The 20,148-nt window shown below is 43.6% G+C and overlaps 1 protein-coding gene across 1 annotated transcript in view; it reads right to left on the bottom strand.

Moving 5' to 3' along the window:
• Positions 1 to 15,920: 15,920 nt before the first annotated feature.
• LOC115068194 (reticulophagy regulator 1-like) overlaps positions 15,921 to 20,148 on the bottom strand; it is a 61,633-nt gene continuing 57,405 nt past the window's right edge. The window contains exon 5 of the mRNA XM_029557989.1: positions 15,921 to 16,392. Within this exon, the coding sequence (XP_029413849.1) occupies positions 16,344 to 16,392 (49 nt within the window). The 3' untranslated portion in view covers positions 15,921 to 16,343. The remainder of the gene's footprint in view (positions 16,393 to 20,148) is intronic.

Genomic DNA, 20,148 nt, shown 5'->3' with positions numbered 1-20,148 from the left:
TGAGTGCTGGATCTGAAGGGCAGAAAGTCTACACTGAAGCCACAGAGCCTCATACATATGAGGGTGTGAGCAAGAGGCTAGGCAGAGCTGAAGGGGACAGGCCAACCACTCACCACACATCAAACAGGACACCACTGCACTGCCTCTCTTACAATCAAGGCTTCCTTCCCCAGCGGCAGTTGGGAATAGTCAGACCATTTGGGCTGTGCCTGCCCTGGCAAGGCTGTGAGGGAGGAGGGAATAGACCTAGAGTCTCCCTGGCCTCAGAAACCTTCCTGAAATGGAAGACACAGAGGCACACACCTACATGAAGCAGTATTTCCTGATCCAGCAGAGACAGATGGCACCGAATTCTAGGAGCTGTCACTCAAGTTCTGAGACTCATTGTATGTTGCCCGGATTTCTAGACTATCACAGTTCTCATAATTTCCTTGCTAGTGTTCAAAGGTCTTTCTGTGTTTGGCAGTTCTTTTTTATTAACCTAATGCTGAGTCTCTATCCAGACAATACACAGAAAGACTGAAGCAATTACATACGTGCTGTTTGTCTTTGTTTTTACACAGTCTAATCAACAGGGTTTATCGATTATAGAACAAGCTCCTCTAGACAGGTGTAAAGTACCGCCAAGTCCTTTGAGTTTTAAGCTGTGGCTAGTAGTTCTCTGGCGAATAATTCTATTATCTGTATATCTCTGAAGAAATTTCCCACAGTTACCTGTCCATGGAGGAAGGCTACCTACTGGCTTGCCACCCCCTCTGGTCCCCGCCCCTCACCTGGCTGGCTCTGTTACTTTTCTTATACAACCCAGGCCGACTTGCTCAGGGATAGCACTGCCCACAGTGGACTAGGCCCTTCTACATCAATTAGTAATCAAGAAAATGCCCCCACAGACATGTCCTCGGGCCAGTCTGATGAAGGAAATCCCTCAACTGAGGCTCTCTCTTCCCAGGTGACTCAAGTTTCTGTCAAGTTGACCCTTGACAGAAACATACCAAGTCAGATACAGAGGTAGACTTCTACAATATGCTGATCTTAATCATTGTGTGGGATACTTTGGAAAGCACTGAAGAAAACTCCTTTAGAGGGAATCTCTTCCTAGATTCTAGACTAGAGAGCTGAAGAAATTAGCATGCTCAAATGCATAATTAATAGTTGACAAGATGAGCAACAAATGCCTAAGGTTCTCTCAGATTCTCTTAACTCCTCAACCCACAGAAATGCCCGGTTTCCAATAGGGACGAAATATGTCCAAAGGCAGGTCAACCCAGGAGTGTCCAGACCTAAACCTTTCTCAACTAATGCTCAGGGATGGACAACCACTATGGAAACTGGCAGAGGACCAATAGGAAGGCCAAGTGCAGCTTCTCAAAGTTGAATTATCTACAATATCAGCCATGGTTCCTGGTAACAAATAAGATGGACTTAACTCTGGCTGGTTTAAATAGAAGGGAATTAGGGCCAGTGAAATGGCTCAGGGGATAAAGGTTTTTGCCACTAACCTTGGCAACCTGGGTCCCATCCCCAGAATCCACCTGTTGGAAGGAGAGAACTGACTCCTGAAAGTTGTCCTGTGACCTTCACATGTACACCATGGTGTGCAAGCTCTCTCTCTCTCTCTCTCTCTCTCTCTCTCTCTCTCTCTCTCTCTCTCACACACACACACACACACACACACACACACACTTTTTTTCCTTGCTCATATAAACCTACAGCAATGGTGTCAGCATGCACAAGACCTATGCAAACTCAAACAGACAAAACCCCAGCATAGAACTGTAGAAATGGGCACCAGGCCCCAATCTTAGTCAAAGAATTATTGGCAGCTGATTACTGTTGAGTGAGGAAGAGGTGATCTTCTTAACTGGAGGGACCCTATATAGGCTGACTAGACCCCAGTTGGATGAATTTGTACTGAGGGACATCTGAGGACACTAACTTGACAAGATAGGCCTTAAAACAAATGACAGAATGTATGAATTCCAGTGAAGGGAGGGCTATGGGAGGGTGCCAATAGGGAAGGGGGTATAAAGATGATTAAGACTGATTAAGATGTTCTGTACAAAATACACAAAAATTCAATTTAAAATGTACAAGATATAAATAAACATATTTTTTAAAAGAAAGGAATTAACTAAAGAGGTAAAGAGGGTCCATGGAAGTCTCTGGAAGGTCAAAGACCAAGGTCACAAATCAAATCATTCCATAGAGTGTTCCACCAAAAGCCACCAGTACAGCTCACAGAGGCTCTACCATGCCAGAACCTTGACCAGTGCTACTTGGGGAAAAGATACATCAACTACTACTCGCTAGGATGGATTCCTTAACACCTGCTTCTTCTGTTCCCAGCTTTTAATTCAAAATCTGACCAGACTGCACCTGGTGGGTGGAGTCAAGGGTTGCAAGCTTCCATTCCTGCTTGAAGGGAGGCAGGGAAAGTGAGCTCAGCTTCTCTTTCGGGAAGGTATGGGCTCATATGCAGGAAATCCCTCTATATAGGATAATGCTTCAAAGGATCTGAGTGGCCACCAAAAATGACATAGTCTCCCCACACCCACCAACTTTCAACACCACAGAAAATCAGCATGTGTTCATGTGAGCTAAGACTTCAGTTATGTGTGTGGATCTTATTGTCTGCAAACACTTTACAAACTGAGATACGAGTTATCCACAGATGCAGGTGGTGTGACCAAGTGAGACGGGGAGCTCCCCAAGGTTATCGCCCACAGGTGCAGAGGGCTTCATACTTGTCCCCCTCACTACAGAGTGAGGGAGGACACGTAGAGTGGTGGGGAAGAGAGAATGCCATTCTCATCCAGTCGACCTAATCAAGGCCAAGGCAATCATGTGATAATATGTGAATCCATCCAAAGGGGTAGCCCGGGTATTTCTGTCCACATATCAACATTCACACCTCACTTCTAGCCAGCATCCACTTTCCTCTCCTGAGCTGTCACTAGCCACTTCCCACGTGGGACTCCTCACCTCCAATTTATAATCTGCTAAGAGAAGTCCCTCAGAATACTGTGTGCCACACATTGGTCCGCCGATAGCACACCCCTGCCAAACTGTCTCTGTTAACATTTTTTCATTTAAGTGATGGTCTCTATTAAAAGAGCCAAATCACTCATTTATTAAGTATTTTATGGAGTACTTAGTAAGTGCTGGCACTGCAGGAATCCCTGGAAATTCAGGGGTAATGGAGATACGTCCTATGCCTCAAAACACTCCTAAGGCAGACAGCAAACAAGTGAAGACACTTCCTTAAAAGTGAGAAACTGCTGTGAGGAGCTAAAATCCAAATAAGTCAGATGAAAACAGAAAACCTCCCTGGTGTCACAGTGGCACAGACCAGCAATTCCAACACTTTGGAGGCAGAGGCAGGAGGATCACCTTTAGTCCAAGACTAGCCTGGGCTATTTAGTGAGTACCAGGCAGTCAGGGCTACATCCCAAGGCCCTGTCTCAAAAAAGAGTACATACACACACACAACAGAATGCCTCCGGGCTGTATTTCTTTTCTATTGTATGTAATCTACTTTCAGGCCTTTTCCGCTTTTTTCAATCCTGTTTTCACCCCTGGGATTTGGTTGGAGCCAGTCATTGCAAGATCAGAATGCTGTACTTACTCTTAGCAATGCCAAGTGCAGAGAAGCTGCTCCAAGAACAGCAGCAATGTTTTTTGGTGTGGGCACTGCCTTGGGCTGACACAAGAGCTGTCAAGGGCATCTGCATAGCCCAACCTTACACAGGGACACACAAAGCAAGAGTTTGCTGATTCCTTTGATCTCCTTTGGAGCTTATCCCTAGAGGAAAGAAGTAAACTTTCACCCACTTTACTTTTCCTGCTTGGAATGGACCAGCCAGCCAGTTGTCATAAGGGCAGAAGCATGCTTCTTCCCAGAAGAGGATTTGGAGCCAGTGAGCCAAAGGATTCACTCACAAAAAGAAGCTCTCACAAAATGTCGTAAAGCCCGACAATGTTAATAAGAACAAGACTTACTCTACATCTGTAAATATGAAGAGTCCAGCTGCTTGAGGTGGCCACAGAGTGACAAAGACTCTTAGTCAGCATGAGGGACTCACCATGCCAAACTGACTTGCCAACCTGGTTCATTCTCCAGACCTGGAAGTGCCAACATTCCATAACACAAGGACACCAAACAGCAAAACATACTCCTATCTCCTGCTTTCTTGTTTTGCTTGGGGTTTGGGTTTTTAGTTTTTGGAGACAATCTTACTCTATAACCCTGGCTGACCCAATACTCACTTAAACTCAAGGCAAGACCAGGCAACGCCCCTGTCTCAGCTTCCAGAGTGCTCAAGTATTTACGCTCACATCGCCTCACTCTGCATGCTTCATTTTCTTAACACTCAGACATTTATTCCCTCTGCATTGTCCTATCTAATAGAAAATACTAACTTCACAGATGTGCATGGTTACATCAGATGAAAAGATCATGAATGATAATGAGATGATACTTCAATGGGCCAAAAAACTGGAAATTGGTATGGATATCACCAAAGTATATAGATGCCTAAGAGCAAATTAAAATCAGAGTTGACCTGTTCATAAACTAATGGGCTTCAAAATTCATCTCATGCTTTTTGTCCTATGGGAACATGCTGGCAGTAGAAAATAATGCTTTTCCAACATGGATCTGCTTGCACTGTGTGGTGGTGCATACCTGTAACGCCAGCCCTCAGGAAGCAGAGGCAGGAGGATCACTACAAATCTGAGGTCAGCCTGGGGGTCAGAGTGATTCCAGGACAGCCAGGGATACATAGTGAGACTCTGTTCTAAAAAAGAAAGAACACAAACATGGACCTACTTACAGGCCCTCAGAGATGAGCTCTAAGTGGGGAAAAGCCTACTCAGTGGCCAAGGCTGGGCTCTTCATTACACTCCATATATTAATAAGTCCTGTTTTTTTGGTCTTTTTGAGACATGGTCTCCCTGTAGCCCCAGCTGGCCTGGAACTCACTATATAGACTAGGCTGACCTCGAACTTACAGAGATCCACCTGCCTCTGCCTCCCAAGTGGTGGGACTAAATGCATGTGCCATCATGCCTGGCTTCTATCATATCATAATAGTTCTAAGATGGCAAGGGCTACTGCCTTGGGTCACAGTAAGTATGGGCCCTGGCATTTGGGGAGGGTCCTGTACTGCATCTCAACATGGCAGCAGGCATCTATGGTGAGATAGCTGGCTGCCAGCTTGGGTCTCTCTTCCTCTTCCTGTCAAGACACTAATGCTAATGTGCAGCCCCTACCCCCATGACCTCCTCTAATCCTAATCAACTCTCCAAAGTCCCACTCCCAAACACCATCAATATATGAATTTGGGGATTAGATTTATGACACATTCAAACCACAGCCTCTACCATGGGCAAGGAGATGGGGCAAAAAAGTCTATGCCAGGGCTGGTGAGATGGTTCATCAGGTAAAGGCACCTGTCACCAAGACTCACAACCTGAGTTTGATCCCCAGACCCAAATGATAGGAGAGAAGAGACTCCTGCAAGCTGTCCTCTGACCACCATCACCCACACACACACCATCTCATGTGCACCTCCACACACAACACTCAAATAAATAGATAAAAATGTCATTTTTAAAAGGTCCAATGCCAACTGACTTCCCTTCCAGCTTCCTGTGACAAGGTTCAAGTCGTTACCACCATCTGTCTGATCCACTGCTGGGAAAAGGCCTTGTGTGAATCAGCTGCACATATCTAAGAACTCTGTTCATAGAGCCCACACCAGGGACGAGGTCCTGTGCCTAGAATGTTATAGACTTGTGTGTGCTTTAATCTTACCCTGACCTCTAGAATTAAATGCCATTTCCCACATACTAAAATTGAAGAAATGAGGTTCTAAGGTCTTATAGCTTGTCAAGCCCTTACTGAGAGGGATCGCTCACTTGAAAACCCAGGTGAGCCACAGAGCCTATCCTGCTAGTGACTGTTCTCCACCACCAGAACATGATGCTAGACCAGGCACTGGTAGACCAGCAAGATTACCAGTGGCAAACACAGATACAATTAATTATTCACTCAGGAGATGGGAGTGGATTGTATATGGATTTAGCCAAAGATCAAAGGCTTTAGTTCTTTAAAGAGAACAATGAGATACAAAGACATGAAAGGGAGGTAGAGGGGAGCGGGAGAAGGGGGGTCTGCCACACTTAACACAGCTCCTCTCACAGACGGTGTTCCATATACCCAGCTACATCAGGGTCCCTGTCTGCGGACTACTCTCTTGTCAAGCCCACAGCATCCACAGCCTTCAGAGCAAACATCAGGGAAATGAAGCCCACTTACAGCAGCGAGGCTCAGCTTTCGGCTATATTCACAGACTCATAGGATTTCAGCAGGGGAAGGCACTGGAGACCAGCAGTGCCCAGACCCTCTATTTTATTGCAGCCTAGACAAGACATGAAAATCCACAAGGTCAGACACTGAGATCTCCTGGGGCCCCAAATTGGAATGAGATTTCCAGAGCTATGGCGCAACCCTGAGCCTCGGAAAAGCTAGGTAACTTAACCCTGCCACACCCTCATCTCAACTAAAATGGAGAGCAGGTGGTGCCTGGCTCCCACTGTGAGGACCCAGCTGCCAACCTCAGGGGACAGATGGAGAAATGGTCTTGGACGAAAGGAGCCTGTGATATGAGTGCTCCAGGCAGCTGCGGATTAGTGCTCACTCCTGGCTCCCCTGGTGTCTTGTGCTTGACACAGAAGCAACTTCAGATCAGTGATTCTTTACTTTATGGATCCAATGAAGATAACAGTGGAGACCAATAACTGTACCCACTGAAAGAAACTGAACGCACACCATGCACCAGACACCAAGGGGTGCTCCACATCCATGATCTCCCTTCATTCTTGCTAAGCTCTTCAAGGTCTCTTCTACAACACTCATTTTAAGTGCAGAACAGCAAGGCAGAGAGAGGATTCACGTGGTCTGAACTAACAGATCCCTGTCTCTCAGCCTAACACAGGCCTGCAGAGACTCTGAACCTCACTCAGGAATCACAGGCATGGCCTGAGAGTCGGGGAGGAAGAAAAGCACACTCAACTCTTATTCAAGTGACACTGAGGATGGAAGAACCTGTCACCACCTTACTTTGCCTTTGGAGGCTTTTCAGAGGTGACTCAAATCACCTTTTCAGATGTAAGATCACAAATCCCTACAAGCAAGACCAACCCCCTCCCCAAGCCTTAGCAAACATATTTCCCTACAAAGAACAGAGGGCTTCATTTTTTATTTTATTTATTTAATTAATTAAATTGGGGGGCGGGTATTTTTGAGACAGGGCTCCCTGTAGCCCCAGCTGGCCTGGAACTCGCTATGCAGACCAGGCTAGCCTCGAATTCATAGAGATCTGCCTACCTCTGCCTCTTAAATGCTGGGATTAAAGGCATCAGCCATTATACCCAGCCTCAGAGGACTTCATTTTTAAATGGCTTAGGGACATCCATAAAGAGAGACACCAGGGACATAAAGTCTGGCTTCATGGCATGTAAATGAGATGGGAGGAAATAAGTTACTTTACTTCTGTGCTTACGTGCTATACCCCAGGCCAGCAGAGAGAGTCTCTAGAATTTGGTGACTAATCAGAGGATGGGCTGGGAAACACACCCCTGAATGTCATCAGACTTCAGGCATTTGCAACAGGAATCCAGAAATAAGCTGTCACCAAGAGGACGTGTGCCCTCTGGAAACAACGTCCAGAACACATTTCATAATCTTGAGCCAGGCTCAGCAAGCCAGGAGACAAGGAAAGGTCAAGAGCAGCACTGGCCTGGCCCGCTTCAGCTGCCTTCTCAACACTATGTCACCCTACTCACAAGCAACTCCTCCCTGCTTGCTGGTCTGTCTTGGGCCCGTTTCTTCTGATCAACTGCCCTGCTGTTAGGGTACTGCCATCCCTTCACAGAGCCCAGTCAATTGTCGGCCTTGAAAGTGTTTGGAGTAACTGTCAAACATCAATGATAAGCTTATTCATCAGACATTCAATGTCAAATAATTACTGGTACCCAGCTCTCCACTTACTGAAGTAAATGGCATGCTTTAAAATGGCTTTTATTTTTAAAGTAATGTAGTCTCATACATAAAATGGGAATGAGCCAGGTGTAATGGCCCATGCCTTTAATCCCAGCACTCAGGAAGCTGAGGCAGGCAGATCTCTGTGAGATGGAAGCCAGCCTGGTCTATATAATGGCCAACAGGGAGACCTTGTCTCAAAAACAAACACAAACAAAAAATGGGAATGGCATTTGAAATTAACAGATAAGAGCTCTTCTTGAAGAAAATACATGTTCATATAATTTTCAAATATATTTATATTCCTCCATGGCTTGGGCTGATAATAATACATATATCAAAATCAGTTATTTTTTTAAATTATTAATTTCCATTTATTTGTTATGTATTATTTGTTTTGTATGATCATGTGTATATGCATGAGTGTTAGCATGCCACATGTATAGAGGTCAGAGGACAACTCTGAGGAGTCAGTTCTTGCCTTCCACTCTGTGGATCCTGGGGATCTGACTCAGATGGTCAGCCCCGCTGGCAAGCACCCTTAAGTACTGAACCATCTCACTGGCAAAATCGTTCAAAATTTTTTTCTTGGTTTGTTGGTTTTGTTTTGTTTACAGTGATGAGGCTCAAAACCAGGACCCAGCAGGTGCCAGGAAAGTGCTAGATTGCTGAGCCAACCCTACAACACTTGTGGGATTCTTTTTTGATGAGGCTGTGAGAATCCAAAGGGAATTCCTTAAATCAAGCCTGAGTTTACCACCTAAAAAATATCAACAAACACATGCCTACAGAAGTCTTATTTCCGACAATGTCCTCTATGCTGCCAATGAGAGCAAGCATGGTAAGTTCTTAGGAAATTAGCTCATGAGCTGACTTATGGGGCAAAGGCATTGGTAAAAGCCCTGAGAGTGCACACAGAAGACAGAACGCACCTGCCTAGGGAGAACTGCGGAGCTTGCCTACCATCTCAGCAGTGAGCACTGGATAGATGCTGCTGTCCCCCAGGAGCAAAGTAAGAGATCCAATTCTGTCAGCAATTCAGTTAGTGAAGACAGGGTCTGAAAGACTGAGATTCTCAAACTCTTTGATTCTGTCCCTTTCTGGAAATTCACTCATAGTCCAGTGAATGATTCACTTTAATATGAAGAAAACCAAATCTGGGAAAGTTATAGACTTGTTAATGAGTAATTTGGAAATAACAGATGGTTATGTAAAAGCAAAACAAAGACAGAGATAAGGCTGCATGTTTCCTACAGTGCAGGCTCTGAGCACTCTACCACTTACAGAGGCTGAAAGTGTAAGACTGGGGTCTTCACTGGATCTGCTTCTGCTATGGCCAGAGTGTGGCTAAACAACGAGATCGCATCTCCAGGCAGAATGCCACAGTCAGGGGAAGAACCAGCCTTGCTTAACCTTCTCAAGTGAAGTAGCCAAGGGTTCCCATGACAACTACCTTAACATGTTCAGGGCAGTGCCACCCCACTGATCTCCCACAGGCCCCACCTCAGGACCAACCTTCCAACACAAGCATCTTTTAGAGACAGAGCACATCTATACAACAGTGATGCCTGTGGTTGGAACAGCAACTAAAGAACAAGCTTTAGTCTTATGTCCTAAGAAAACTCAGAAGGAAAGGGTTTAATTATTTTACTACTACCTATGTTCAAGGCCACTGTGTTCTAGAACTGAGCACTGAGGAAAGAAAGGTGTGGTGTTTTTACAATGACAACTTTATAGATGTAGAATTTATAGAGAATAAACTATCCATGTAAAGCATAAATGTTGAGTTTTGAAACCCATTGAGTTTTGACACCACCACAAGCAAGAAAGGTACAGAACACTTCTTCTAACACCCATCCCCTTGCCTCAGGACCCTCTGCTGTCATCTGGACCTCTGAGAAGAAAGCAACCAACCCACCAAAGCCAGCTCTTCTTTCTAGGGCAAAAGCAAAGAAGCCAGTCAGCCAACATGAAAGTCGAGTCCCCAGTAGGCTTCTGCCTGGTGGCTTTTCATTTGAGGGAGTGTTCCAACTGTGAGTATCTTATTTTGTACATCTATATACAAGACAGCAGGCAACACAGGTTTTAGAAATAGGAAACAGACCAAGAAGTAATAGGAAACAGTCATCTCAGACTCAACAAAACCTGTTTTCCTCCAACCAACCATGCCCCTTTGGCAAAATCAGAAGTTTGATATAGTTTGGATCTTGACTGACCCCCAAAGGCCCAAGGGTTAAAAGTTGGCCTCTTCCACTATTGGAAGGTGATAGAACCTTCAGGAGGTGAAGCCTAGTGGAAGAAAGTTAGGTCAATGGGTGTGCCAATGAAGAGGATGCTGAGAGCCTGGCCTCTCCTTTTCTCTCTCTTTGCCTCCCAGCTGGATAAGGTGAGCAGCCCCACTGCCACAAGCTCCAGCCAAGATACGCTGAGTGGCCACTGATCTAAAGCAACAAGGCCATGGATTTAAGGGTCTGAAACTGTTAGCAAAATGGACTCTTCCTCCTTGGAAGTTGTTTAAGGTATTGTGCCACAGTGACAGAAAGCTAGCACGAAGGACAAAAGCTACCCTCAGAGAAACTCAACACATAATTCATGTATGTTTGTTGAGGGTATGATGGTTAATACTGTCAACTTGACAGGATCTAGAGTCATGAGGGAATAGGTTTCTGGGCATGTGTGTGAGGAAATTTCTAGATTAGGTCAACTGAAATGAGATTAGTCATCCTAAATGCAGGTAGCACCAGTCCATGCACTGAGGTCCACATCTTGACTACCAAGGCTTTACAATAAGCCTGCTCACTTTGTTTTGGCCAGGGAGGAAACTGAGCCCAAGATAGTTGAGCTGATTTGCTCAAAATTTTTTTTTTCATGGAGGCCACATCATCTACTAAACTTAATACATTTCTAAATGTAAGGAGAAACTCGTCAATGCAAAAATTAGTTGGTATACATGAATACCTGTACCTATATGTACATACACATGTGCACTCACGCACACAGAACCTACACACTCACATACACACACACACACACACACACACACACACACACACACGAGAGAGAGAGAGAGATAAAATTAGTTGATATGCCAGAGATCGACATAATCTTGCTAAAAGTACAGATTCATTTTTGTGACTAGAACAACCTTTAAACCTATTAAATATAGCTTTTAATAGCAAGAAAATACATTTAATCACAAAAAGCCTACTTTGTCTCTCCATCATCTGGAAAGCACACAGGGTCAGAGTTACTTCTGCCCAGTTGAGGCCCCTTGTGGCTGTAACTACCTCCAAGCCCCAGATACAGATGACACTGACATCATTTGCATCCTTGTTATGGGCATGTAATGAAAATACTTGAAATTCTGCTTTACATTCATAATCTTTGTTTTCTAAAATACCATTAAAGCAACTATATCCTTGTGGGGGAATATACTACTTAGGAAAAGGCAGGAGCTGAACTCTTCCTTCTATCTCTGGCCAATTCACTTAATCAAGCTTTGCTGTCACTGTCCTCTATCTAAATGTGGCTCATCATCCCTGTCTCAGGGACTGTCTGTCCTGAGGATGATTTAGTGATGACACAGGAAGCACTTAGCACAGTGTGACAAGTGTCAAGCACTAACAGAAGATAGTTCAGCTCATCATCATCACCATCCATAGTCCTCCCCTCCCTGATGGCTTCTCACTTCATCCTGTCCTTGATGCTGGATGGGGTAGAGCTGCTTCTGCTCCTGGTAACCTCCTGCTTCTGGTTCTTTGTCAGCTTCCAGGAGATGCCCTGAATCCAAGTGACAACTTCTCTTTTATTTATAACACAGAGGGAGAAGAAGTTCCTATTTGTTTCTACCACAAAAAACCTCCTCAAAGAGGCAGGTTAATGAGCTCTTCAGGCTCTTCGTTCTAGCTCTCCAACTGTACCACGCCAGCCAGGAAAGGAGTGTGGGGCTCGATGCAGAGCTGTGCTAGGACCAGATGCTGTAGCTCCTGTGGTAGTGAGCTAAAAGCTCTTCTCCCTCGATGGGAGCCTCTCAACAAGCCCACTGTGCACCATTATTAAAGTCAATGAGCCACACACAGAGATGGAAACCCAAGGAATTAAAACCCTGAAAGGAAACTAGTTTTCAGTGGTATATATGTATGTCCACAAATCTTGAGATTTCATAGTCTTGAGATTTGAAAAAATCAAGTAGTAGGTTGCTAGAAGTAACATGTTGCATCAAAGAATCATTTGATGTTGACTAGGAGGCAGTGTAATTGTAGCAGGAGTCGGACAAACAAGAAGAAAATAGGATACTCATTCTAAACAAAAAGTGATGCCAAGCTCCACTTCTGAATGTGTGCAATGTGTATAAATATTAGTGATCTTTCTTCATCTCTCTCCTGTCTATCCTTTTTTTCCCACTTTGTCTTAAAATTATCATTTCAATGATCAAAACAGAATCAGTTTAAACATAAACCTGCTTTGGGCTCCACAAAGTCTTGAAGAACCAATGAAATCTTCTGCTGGTGATGTAATACTTCTAGCTGTTTTTATTCAGGTGGCACAGGCCTTTTCTCTTTATGTAGCGTAAATAGCAGCAGAATCTCTCTGAATCCTTTGAAAGGTGAATTCTTACAGCTCTGATAAGCCCAACAGTGCACAACCGTGTTGCTATTTCTGCCACCTCTCTAACATTGGATACATTTCCCCTGTGTTCTAACATCAAAAGAAATGCAGTGGAATCTTAACACACTCTGAGGCACTATGCCTTATGCTCAGTGAGTGTTTCATACATGTTAGAAGAATGACTCCACTGACCAAAGCTCCAGACATACTTGGGGAAGGTGACCCCACAGTGTAAGCAGGAATCCAAAATAGCAATTTTGCCCTACACCAATAGAGTGACCATGGGAAGTGTCACCTTCCTTTATCTGTTCACAACCAAAAGGCTGACGTTTATAAACTATTTCATTCCTTTGCAAAATATTGGGGGGGAGGGGGAATCCTAGTGAAGCATTTCAGAACCAGCCCAAGATAAAGACATTTCATTGGTGTAAAACATAAATGGCTAATGGAAAAGTGGGAAATCTGGTTTCTACATCTTTGAATTATACTCCTGCAAAGCCCAGGATCCTTGGCTCTCTCTTGACATTTGCTGAATCACTGTATCACCAATAAAAGGAACTGACTTTAAAATCCAACAATAAAAAATTAGCTTATGTTTTAATGACATTAAATTAGGCTATAGATATAAATGATTTTGTTTTGATAACCTGATTCTTCCAAGTCACCCTTTCAATCAGAGTCATATAATGGCAGGTATTCCAAAGCCCTTTAGCACTGAATATATGACCACATGCAAATGTATTATTATTATGTAATTTTTCCAACAATTTTATAACCTAGAATTATAAGTAGATAAGTTGTTCTGGATGAAAAAGAGAGAAGAATAATAGGACATGAGAAAATTCTTTAAAATTATCGCTGAGTATAACTAACAATAATGACTGAAAATGTCAAAGCAATACCCATAAAATATTAAGCATCAGAAAAAAATCTTTAAAAAAGAGTACATGAATTTAGGAGGGAAAAGTGGGAGAGTTGGGAGAAGCTGGAGCGGAGGGAGTGGAGTGGATTTAATCAACACACATTACATTCATGTATGAATTCTCAATAAATAAAAATATAAATAAGAACATAAATAAATAAATGGGCAAGCTCCAAATGGTCCCAGCACTTGGAGGGTAGATGCAGAAACACCCAAGGTGCAAAGTCGTCCTTAGCTACACAGCTAAAGACCAGTTTGGGCATCATGAGATTCTATCTCAAAAGATAAATAAACAAATAGCTACCAGCAAGGCTAAGACAGGAGATTCCTTGAGCCCAGAAATTCAAAGTCAGACTGAACAGCTTAGTGAGACCCCATTCCAAAGATGGAAGGAAGGAAAGAAGGAAGGAAGGAAGGAAGGAAGGAAGGAAGGAAGGAAGGAAGGAAGGAAGAGAAGAAGGGAGGGAATGAGGGAGGGAGGGAGGGAAAGATTTAGATGATTATATCCTGAAAGTAATATATATGTCAGAATGCAATTGTTCTAAAGAGCATTTAAAAACACTGAATAGAAAATAAAAACCTATATAACCATATGAAAAGTATACCTATCTAAAATTTTTACAAATTAATGCCAGATTACATTATATGATGCAATTGCCTCCTGTTTTAAGTTTATATGTCTATACCTTGCCATGGCCTATGGTGTCCAGATATACCTTCTTGGCTTTGGACTTGGCCATGTGACTTGCTTTGCCTTCTGGGTATGTTCAGGTAGAGCTTGAGTACGTGGAAGAGTTCCAGTGAGCCTCCTGCCTTTTCCCATGAGCAAAGTAACACTTTGGGCAGCCTCTGATGACAGAAGCTGAACGACCACAGTACTAGCCTGGACACAAGACAAAATCTTGAAGCAAAGACTGCCTAAACCAGTTGAACTCCATTGACCCCAGACACGGAAGCAAGAAACAAATGCATACTGTATGCCATTGCTGGTTTGCAATGCAGCAACATCTGACCTTGAATCCTTATGCATAAAGAAAAAGTACAGCAGATGAGACGGTCACAGTGTACTCATTATCCCACTTTTACTAGGTTTTCCCTAAGCAGCTAAGAATAATTTTAAAGGGTCTTTAGAACACTTGTATTAGAATCTTTTTGACCAAAAACATTTTACATAGCTCCATAGTGTGGTTTGAAAATGATCCCCAAAAGTTCATGTAGTAGAAACTTAATCACTCTTCTCTCATGTATAAATGAACAGAAATGCCTGCCTCATGCCTGTCTTGCTGCTGTATTAAGCTGATGATTTGTTTGGTTCACGGGCTCACAGATGGAGGGAACCTGCCTCATGAGGAGCTCTGTCTTGAACTGCACTCATACCTAAGTCACATGAGACTCTGGACTTTGAACTTCTGGTTTGGTACTGGACCCAGTTGAGACTTTGGAGCTATTTGGATGGGATGAAAGTATTTTACATGGGAGAAGGACATGAATTTAGGGAATGAGGGGCAGAATTTTCTGGTTGGAATGTGTTCCCCAAAAGCTCGTGTTTGAAACTTCATCTTTATGCCTTGAGGAACGGATTAATGTGTGGCTGGGGTGGGGGGGATGGATTCATTACTATGGGACTGAACTCTCTCAGCACACTTGCTGCACTGTGCCATGCGACATCCTCTGTCATACTAAGATGCAGCGAGAAGCCCTCACCAGATGCTGAACAGATGCTGAACTTGGACTTCTTTACCTCCAGAACCATACTTTACCTGGCATTTGGGTTCAGAGCTTCTCATCAGTAGCTCACATCTAAGTAAGCCAGGCTGGCCTCAGACTTATAATCCTCCTGCCACAGTTTCCTAAGTGATGAAATTAGAGGTGGGAGCCAGCATGCTGGCTGGTTTTGATCTTAAATGTCTTCCAGAGACCCTTAGGCTACTTGGTGGTCAGATTATAGCACTTTTGGGATGCGTGGAGCCTTTTGGAGAAAGTGGCTAATAGAAAAAGGTCCCCAAGGACATGCTCTTGAGGGGATGTTGGGGACCTAGCCACCTTCCTCTCTCTGTATTTCTTGCTGCTGTGAGGTGGGCAGTCTTCTTCACCACTCACACCCACCATGATGTGGTCTTCTACCACAGGTAAAAGTACCACTGCCAGTGATCATGGACTGAAAACATGAGTCAAAATAAGTCTTCCCTTCTTTTTTATTTTTATTTAATGGGTATGAGTGTTTTTCCTGCATGTAAGTACACCACGTGCATGCAATGCCTAAGGATGCCAGAAGAGGGCATCAGATTCCCCTGGAGCTGGAGTTATGGATGGTTTGTAACTGCCATGTAGGTACTGGAAGCCAAAACCGGGTCCTCTTCGAGAGCAGCCAGTGCTCTTAACCACTGAACCACTTCTCCAGCTCCAAGTCTTTCTTTCTTGTAAGTTGATTTTCTTGTGTACTTTGTCACAATAAAGAAAAACTGAGTAGCACTCCTGATCCCAAACATTTTGTTATAGTAACAGAAAAGGGACTAAGACCAGCTCCGGTTCTACTGTGCCTGGACTCTTTCTCCTGTAAATGAGGAGTCTCTTAGACTCCAGGGTTGTGAGGAGTAATGTGATCAGATCAGTTGATGCCTCTTTGATACTGTCTTGATATTAGGTGACTCTACCACAAGGCCCACTCTTCCCATCCAGCACCTCCACAATATTATATACTTATAACATTTGTAGTGGATACAAAGTTATTTTCCAGCAGTAACAGCACATAACTGAGCAAAGGTAGTATCAGACTGAAGTGATTCGGTCCTCCATGGTCCTTATGAAGTATCCTCTCCTTGTTAAAAAAAAAAAAAGACATCCCATCATTCAGAGGTCTTAGAGCTCAGTAGCATAGGAAGGACAAACTGTCTGAATATGAAGGGATATTTCCCTTTTGTACCCGAGGAAGCTGGGAAACACTGGAAGCACTCAGTCAGAAGGCACTAGCACTAATCCCTCCTTCTGGAAGCACTCAGTCAGAAGATGCTAGCACTAATCCCTCCTTCTGGAAGCACTCAGTCAGAAGGTGCCAGCACATAATCCCTTCTTCTGGAGTCAGCTAGAGCTGATGACCTCTATGGTTTTATCTCATTATCATCCTTTCCAAAGGCTTGGATTACCCAGGGCTTCATCTGACTCTCTAATTCTGCATTCTGAGGAATCAGCCCAATAATATCCCTCCACTTTCCAATTCATTAAATCCCAAAGGAGAAAGTCAAACTGCAGAGGAAGAAGAGTGTTGTGTCTGACCACCTGAGAACTCCAAATTCACATGTGATGCATTAACTCCCAAACGTGGGAGCTTCTGGAACTAAGTGGGTTTGGGTGAAGTCATGAAGCTGGAGGCCCATAATGGAACTAGTGTTTTAGAAGGGGATGAAGGGCCAGCATGCTCTCTTACAACCATGTGAAAATACAAGAATATGGTGCTCTGCAGACCATATTCAGGGAGGGTCCATACCAAAACCCAACCACCCAAGTATCCTGGTCTCAGACTGCCAACTTCCAGCAATGTGGGAAACCAATGCTTGCCATTTGAGCCACCCGTCCATAGTATTTTTTAATAGCAGCCCAATCCAACACACAGAGAATCTAGGCCAACAGGTCATGAAGAATCAGGGTGGGGAACACGAGCAATGTTACTGATATGGCATCAGAGTTGGACACCTGTCCCAGAGCCTCATCCACAGTGTACTGGCCTCCCTCTATGTCTTGAAATCACTTGCTTACTAGAGAATAGCTTTCTCCTATTCCTGAAATCCACTGGCAGCACTCAGGGAAAAAAGTCTTCTCTGGAATTTAGAACTACCTTTCTGCTGCTATTGGTTATATTATCAATCCCATATTCTAACCAGCAAGAGGAAGCTTATTCACTGGAAATCATGTCTTTTTTTTTTCTATTGGAAAGCTTTCATGCCTTGACTGAGGAACCAATGTCAAATTTATCATTGGTTTCTAATGTTCATGTTTCCTACACAGAGAGCACAAATTCCTTAACCCAGCATCACTTCCTCCTTCCACTAGGCAAATAAAAATGGTGTGATTGATTTGTCACCTACAGATTAATATATATATACATATATATTATATATGTGTATATATTAGCTTAGGTGTGAAATGTTCCCCCAAAAGGTTCAGGGTTGAAGGTTTGGTCTCCTGATGGTGCTATTGAGAGGTAACTGGATCATGAGAGTGATAATTTCATCAATGGATCAATACAATAATAAGAACATGGCTAAACAGGCAGGTGGGCCTGTTTGGAAACATAGGCCCCTTGGGGAAGTGTGCTTATGAAAGGGCTATTTTATGCCATGTTGTTCTGATCTTTCTCAACTGCTTCCTGTCCCTGATGAGGTAAACTACTTTCCTCCAACATATGCTTCCCACCTCGATGTCCCACCTCACCATGCTAAGGGACCAGACACAACAGTGTCAAGTGACCATGGACTGAAATCTCTGAACTGTGAGCCCAAATGAATCCTTCCTCTCTTAAGTTTTCTCAGGTATTTTACAGCAACGAAACATGCCTAACAATAAGTAAAATTAGAGAAGATTGGCCTTTACTCAGTTTCTAAGAAAGGACCCAAAGCAGCTGTTTTCAATCCTAAATCTATTTCACACCCAGCACTCAATTTAAAAATACAAGTTTCATTTCCATTTAAATCTTCTCTCAATTAGTCTTCATTATATTGGTGCATTCATTAAAAGCCCCTTAAACATGGCTATCCTGGCCCCAGTGGGAAGAAATCAATTTATTCACATTAAACATCCACATCTGAGTTGAGGGTGTTTAGCTCGATACATTTCAGGACACACAGACAGTTTTCTTTCCATAGCAGATGATTCTGGAGTCATGACTGAAAATATCTCACTCATTTTAAGAAAGGTAACAGTCACTGCCTAAAAATAAGACAAATATCAAAGGAAAGATTTTTTCTGCATCTTTTGTGAAATTAAAAATACTACTCAAAATCTAAAGCTCATAGTCCAGGAGAAAACAAAGTACTGAGAGAGCTTCTAGAGTTGTAGATGGCACGAGGTAGCTCTGAATGTTAGAGTTTAAAAATACCCTCTAAGAATACAAGCCAAATGACTGCAGGATTATAAGTTCTCTCTCCCAGTTGTTCAGGTATTAAAAACAGGCACAAGTAAGAATAGCCTTCAGCAGAACTAATAAACAGCACATGAGTTATAAAGCAATGTACCCCAGTCAGGAGGCTGAACCATGGTCCTCCTTCAATCACACCTGTGAATAGTAATGCTGACCCTGTATGTCCCTCTGTCCTGAATACCCACTACTCCTTTAAAAAGAAATATAAAAGGAAGCAAGACCTAATGACAACTGAAGGGCACATTCTTGAGCTCCTCCTTTAGAAGCAATGCTCTCACTCCAAGGGTGTAGATACTGCATAGAATTCAACTTCCCCGGCCAGCATGCTCGCATTTGTGGAGTGATTCCACGCTATCTTCAATTTTCTAGGAAAGATTTGTAAATTATGAACAAAGTCAATGTTGTGTGGCCCCCGTGGCTGGACATACTCTATGCCCCAGCAACAGGGCTGGACATACTCCGTGCCCCAGCGACAGAGCTGACTCTCCTTATGGAGTCTATCCAGTCATCTACACACGCACTCACCTGTTTTTCCCCCACATGATCACATTTCTCTATTTTGAGGCCAAAATCAAATGAAATAAAACCAAGGTTCTTACTAGATGGAAATAACCAAAATAGCCATCAGATTATGGCAGATCAAAGTGTGGTAAGTCCAGACAAAGGAATATTACTCTGCTCTGATGAGTATGGATAAAAGCTTTACTACAGATGGATTTTGATGTGATTACACTAAGTGAAAGAAGCCAGACACAATTAAGGGCAAATGGCTGTATTTGTATGAATATCCAGAGGGCAAATCCATGGAGAAGGAGCAGACTTGTGGTTGCCTAGAGCTATAGTAAAAGGACAAATAACCAACTGCTTGATGGTTACAGGGTTCCCTTTGGGGATAATGAGAACATTCTGGAACTAGGCCATGAAGCTAGTGCTTCTTGTGACCACTGGTTAGTGGCTCTCCATTCATCCATTCCCCACCATCATCTCCCAGCATGTAGCTCACACCACTTACCTCCTTTTTCTCAGCCTTCCCCTCATCTTTACACCCTGGAATTTGTTTTCACTCCTAAAGACCTCCTCTCCCACCTCCTACACATGCATCAATGAAAGTCACAGAAAGCTATTTGCAAAGGTGCTCAGGGTTTTCATGCACCTCAGTGGTTTCTGGCTCCTAGGACACAGGCGATGGTGCTTCCATGAAATGCTCTGCTCCAGCTTCAGTACGGCATCTCCATCTTCATATTCCTCTCTACTCTCCTGACCACACTGGTTCCTTTTTCAGCCCCCATTGTTCCCCTGACTCGACGTTCATCATGCTAGGCTCACTCTTGGCTGCCTATCCTCACCCTCTTCCTGCACAATGTTATCTCTGTCCGGCAGCATCCTGACCACCCCTGTTTCAGGACACAGCTCCTGGACAGATACTATTAGGCTCTAAAT

Source organism: Nannospalax galili, unplaced genomic scaffold (assembly GCF_000622305.1).
Source record: "Nannospalax galili isolate Female #2095 unplaced genomic scaffold, S.galili_v1.0 scaffold207, whole genome shotgun sequence".
NCBI lineage: Eukaryota > Metazoa > Chordata > Mammalia > Rodentia > Spalacidae > Nannospalax > Nannospalax galili.
Note: the sequence above shows the minus strand (reverse complement) of the source record. Positions and strands in the feature narration are given on the sequence as shown.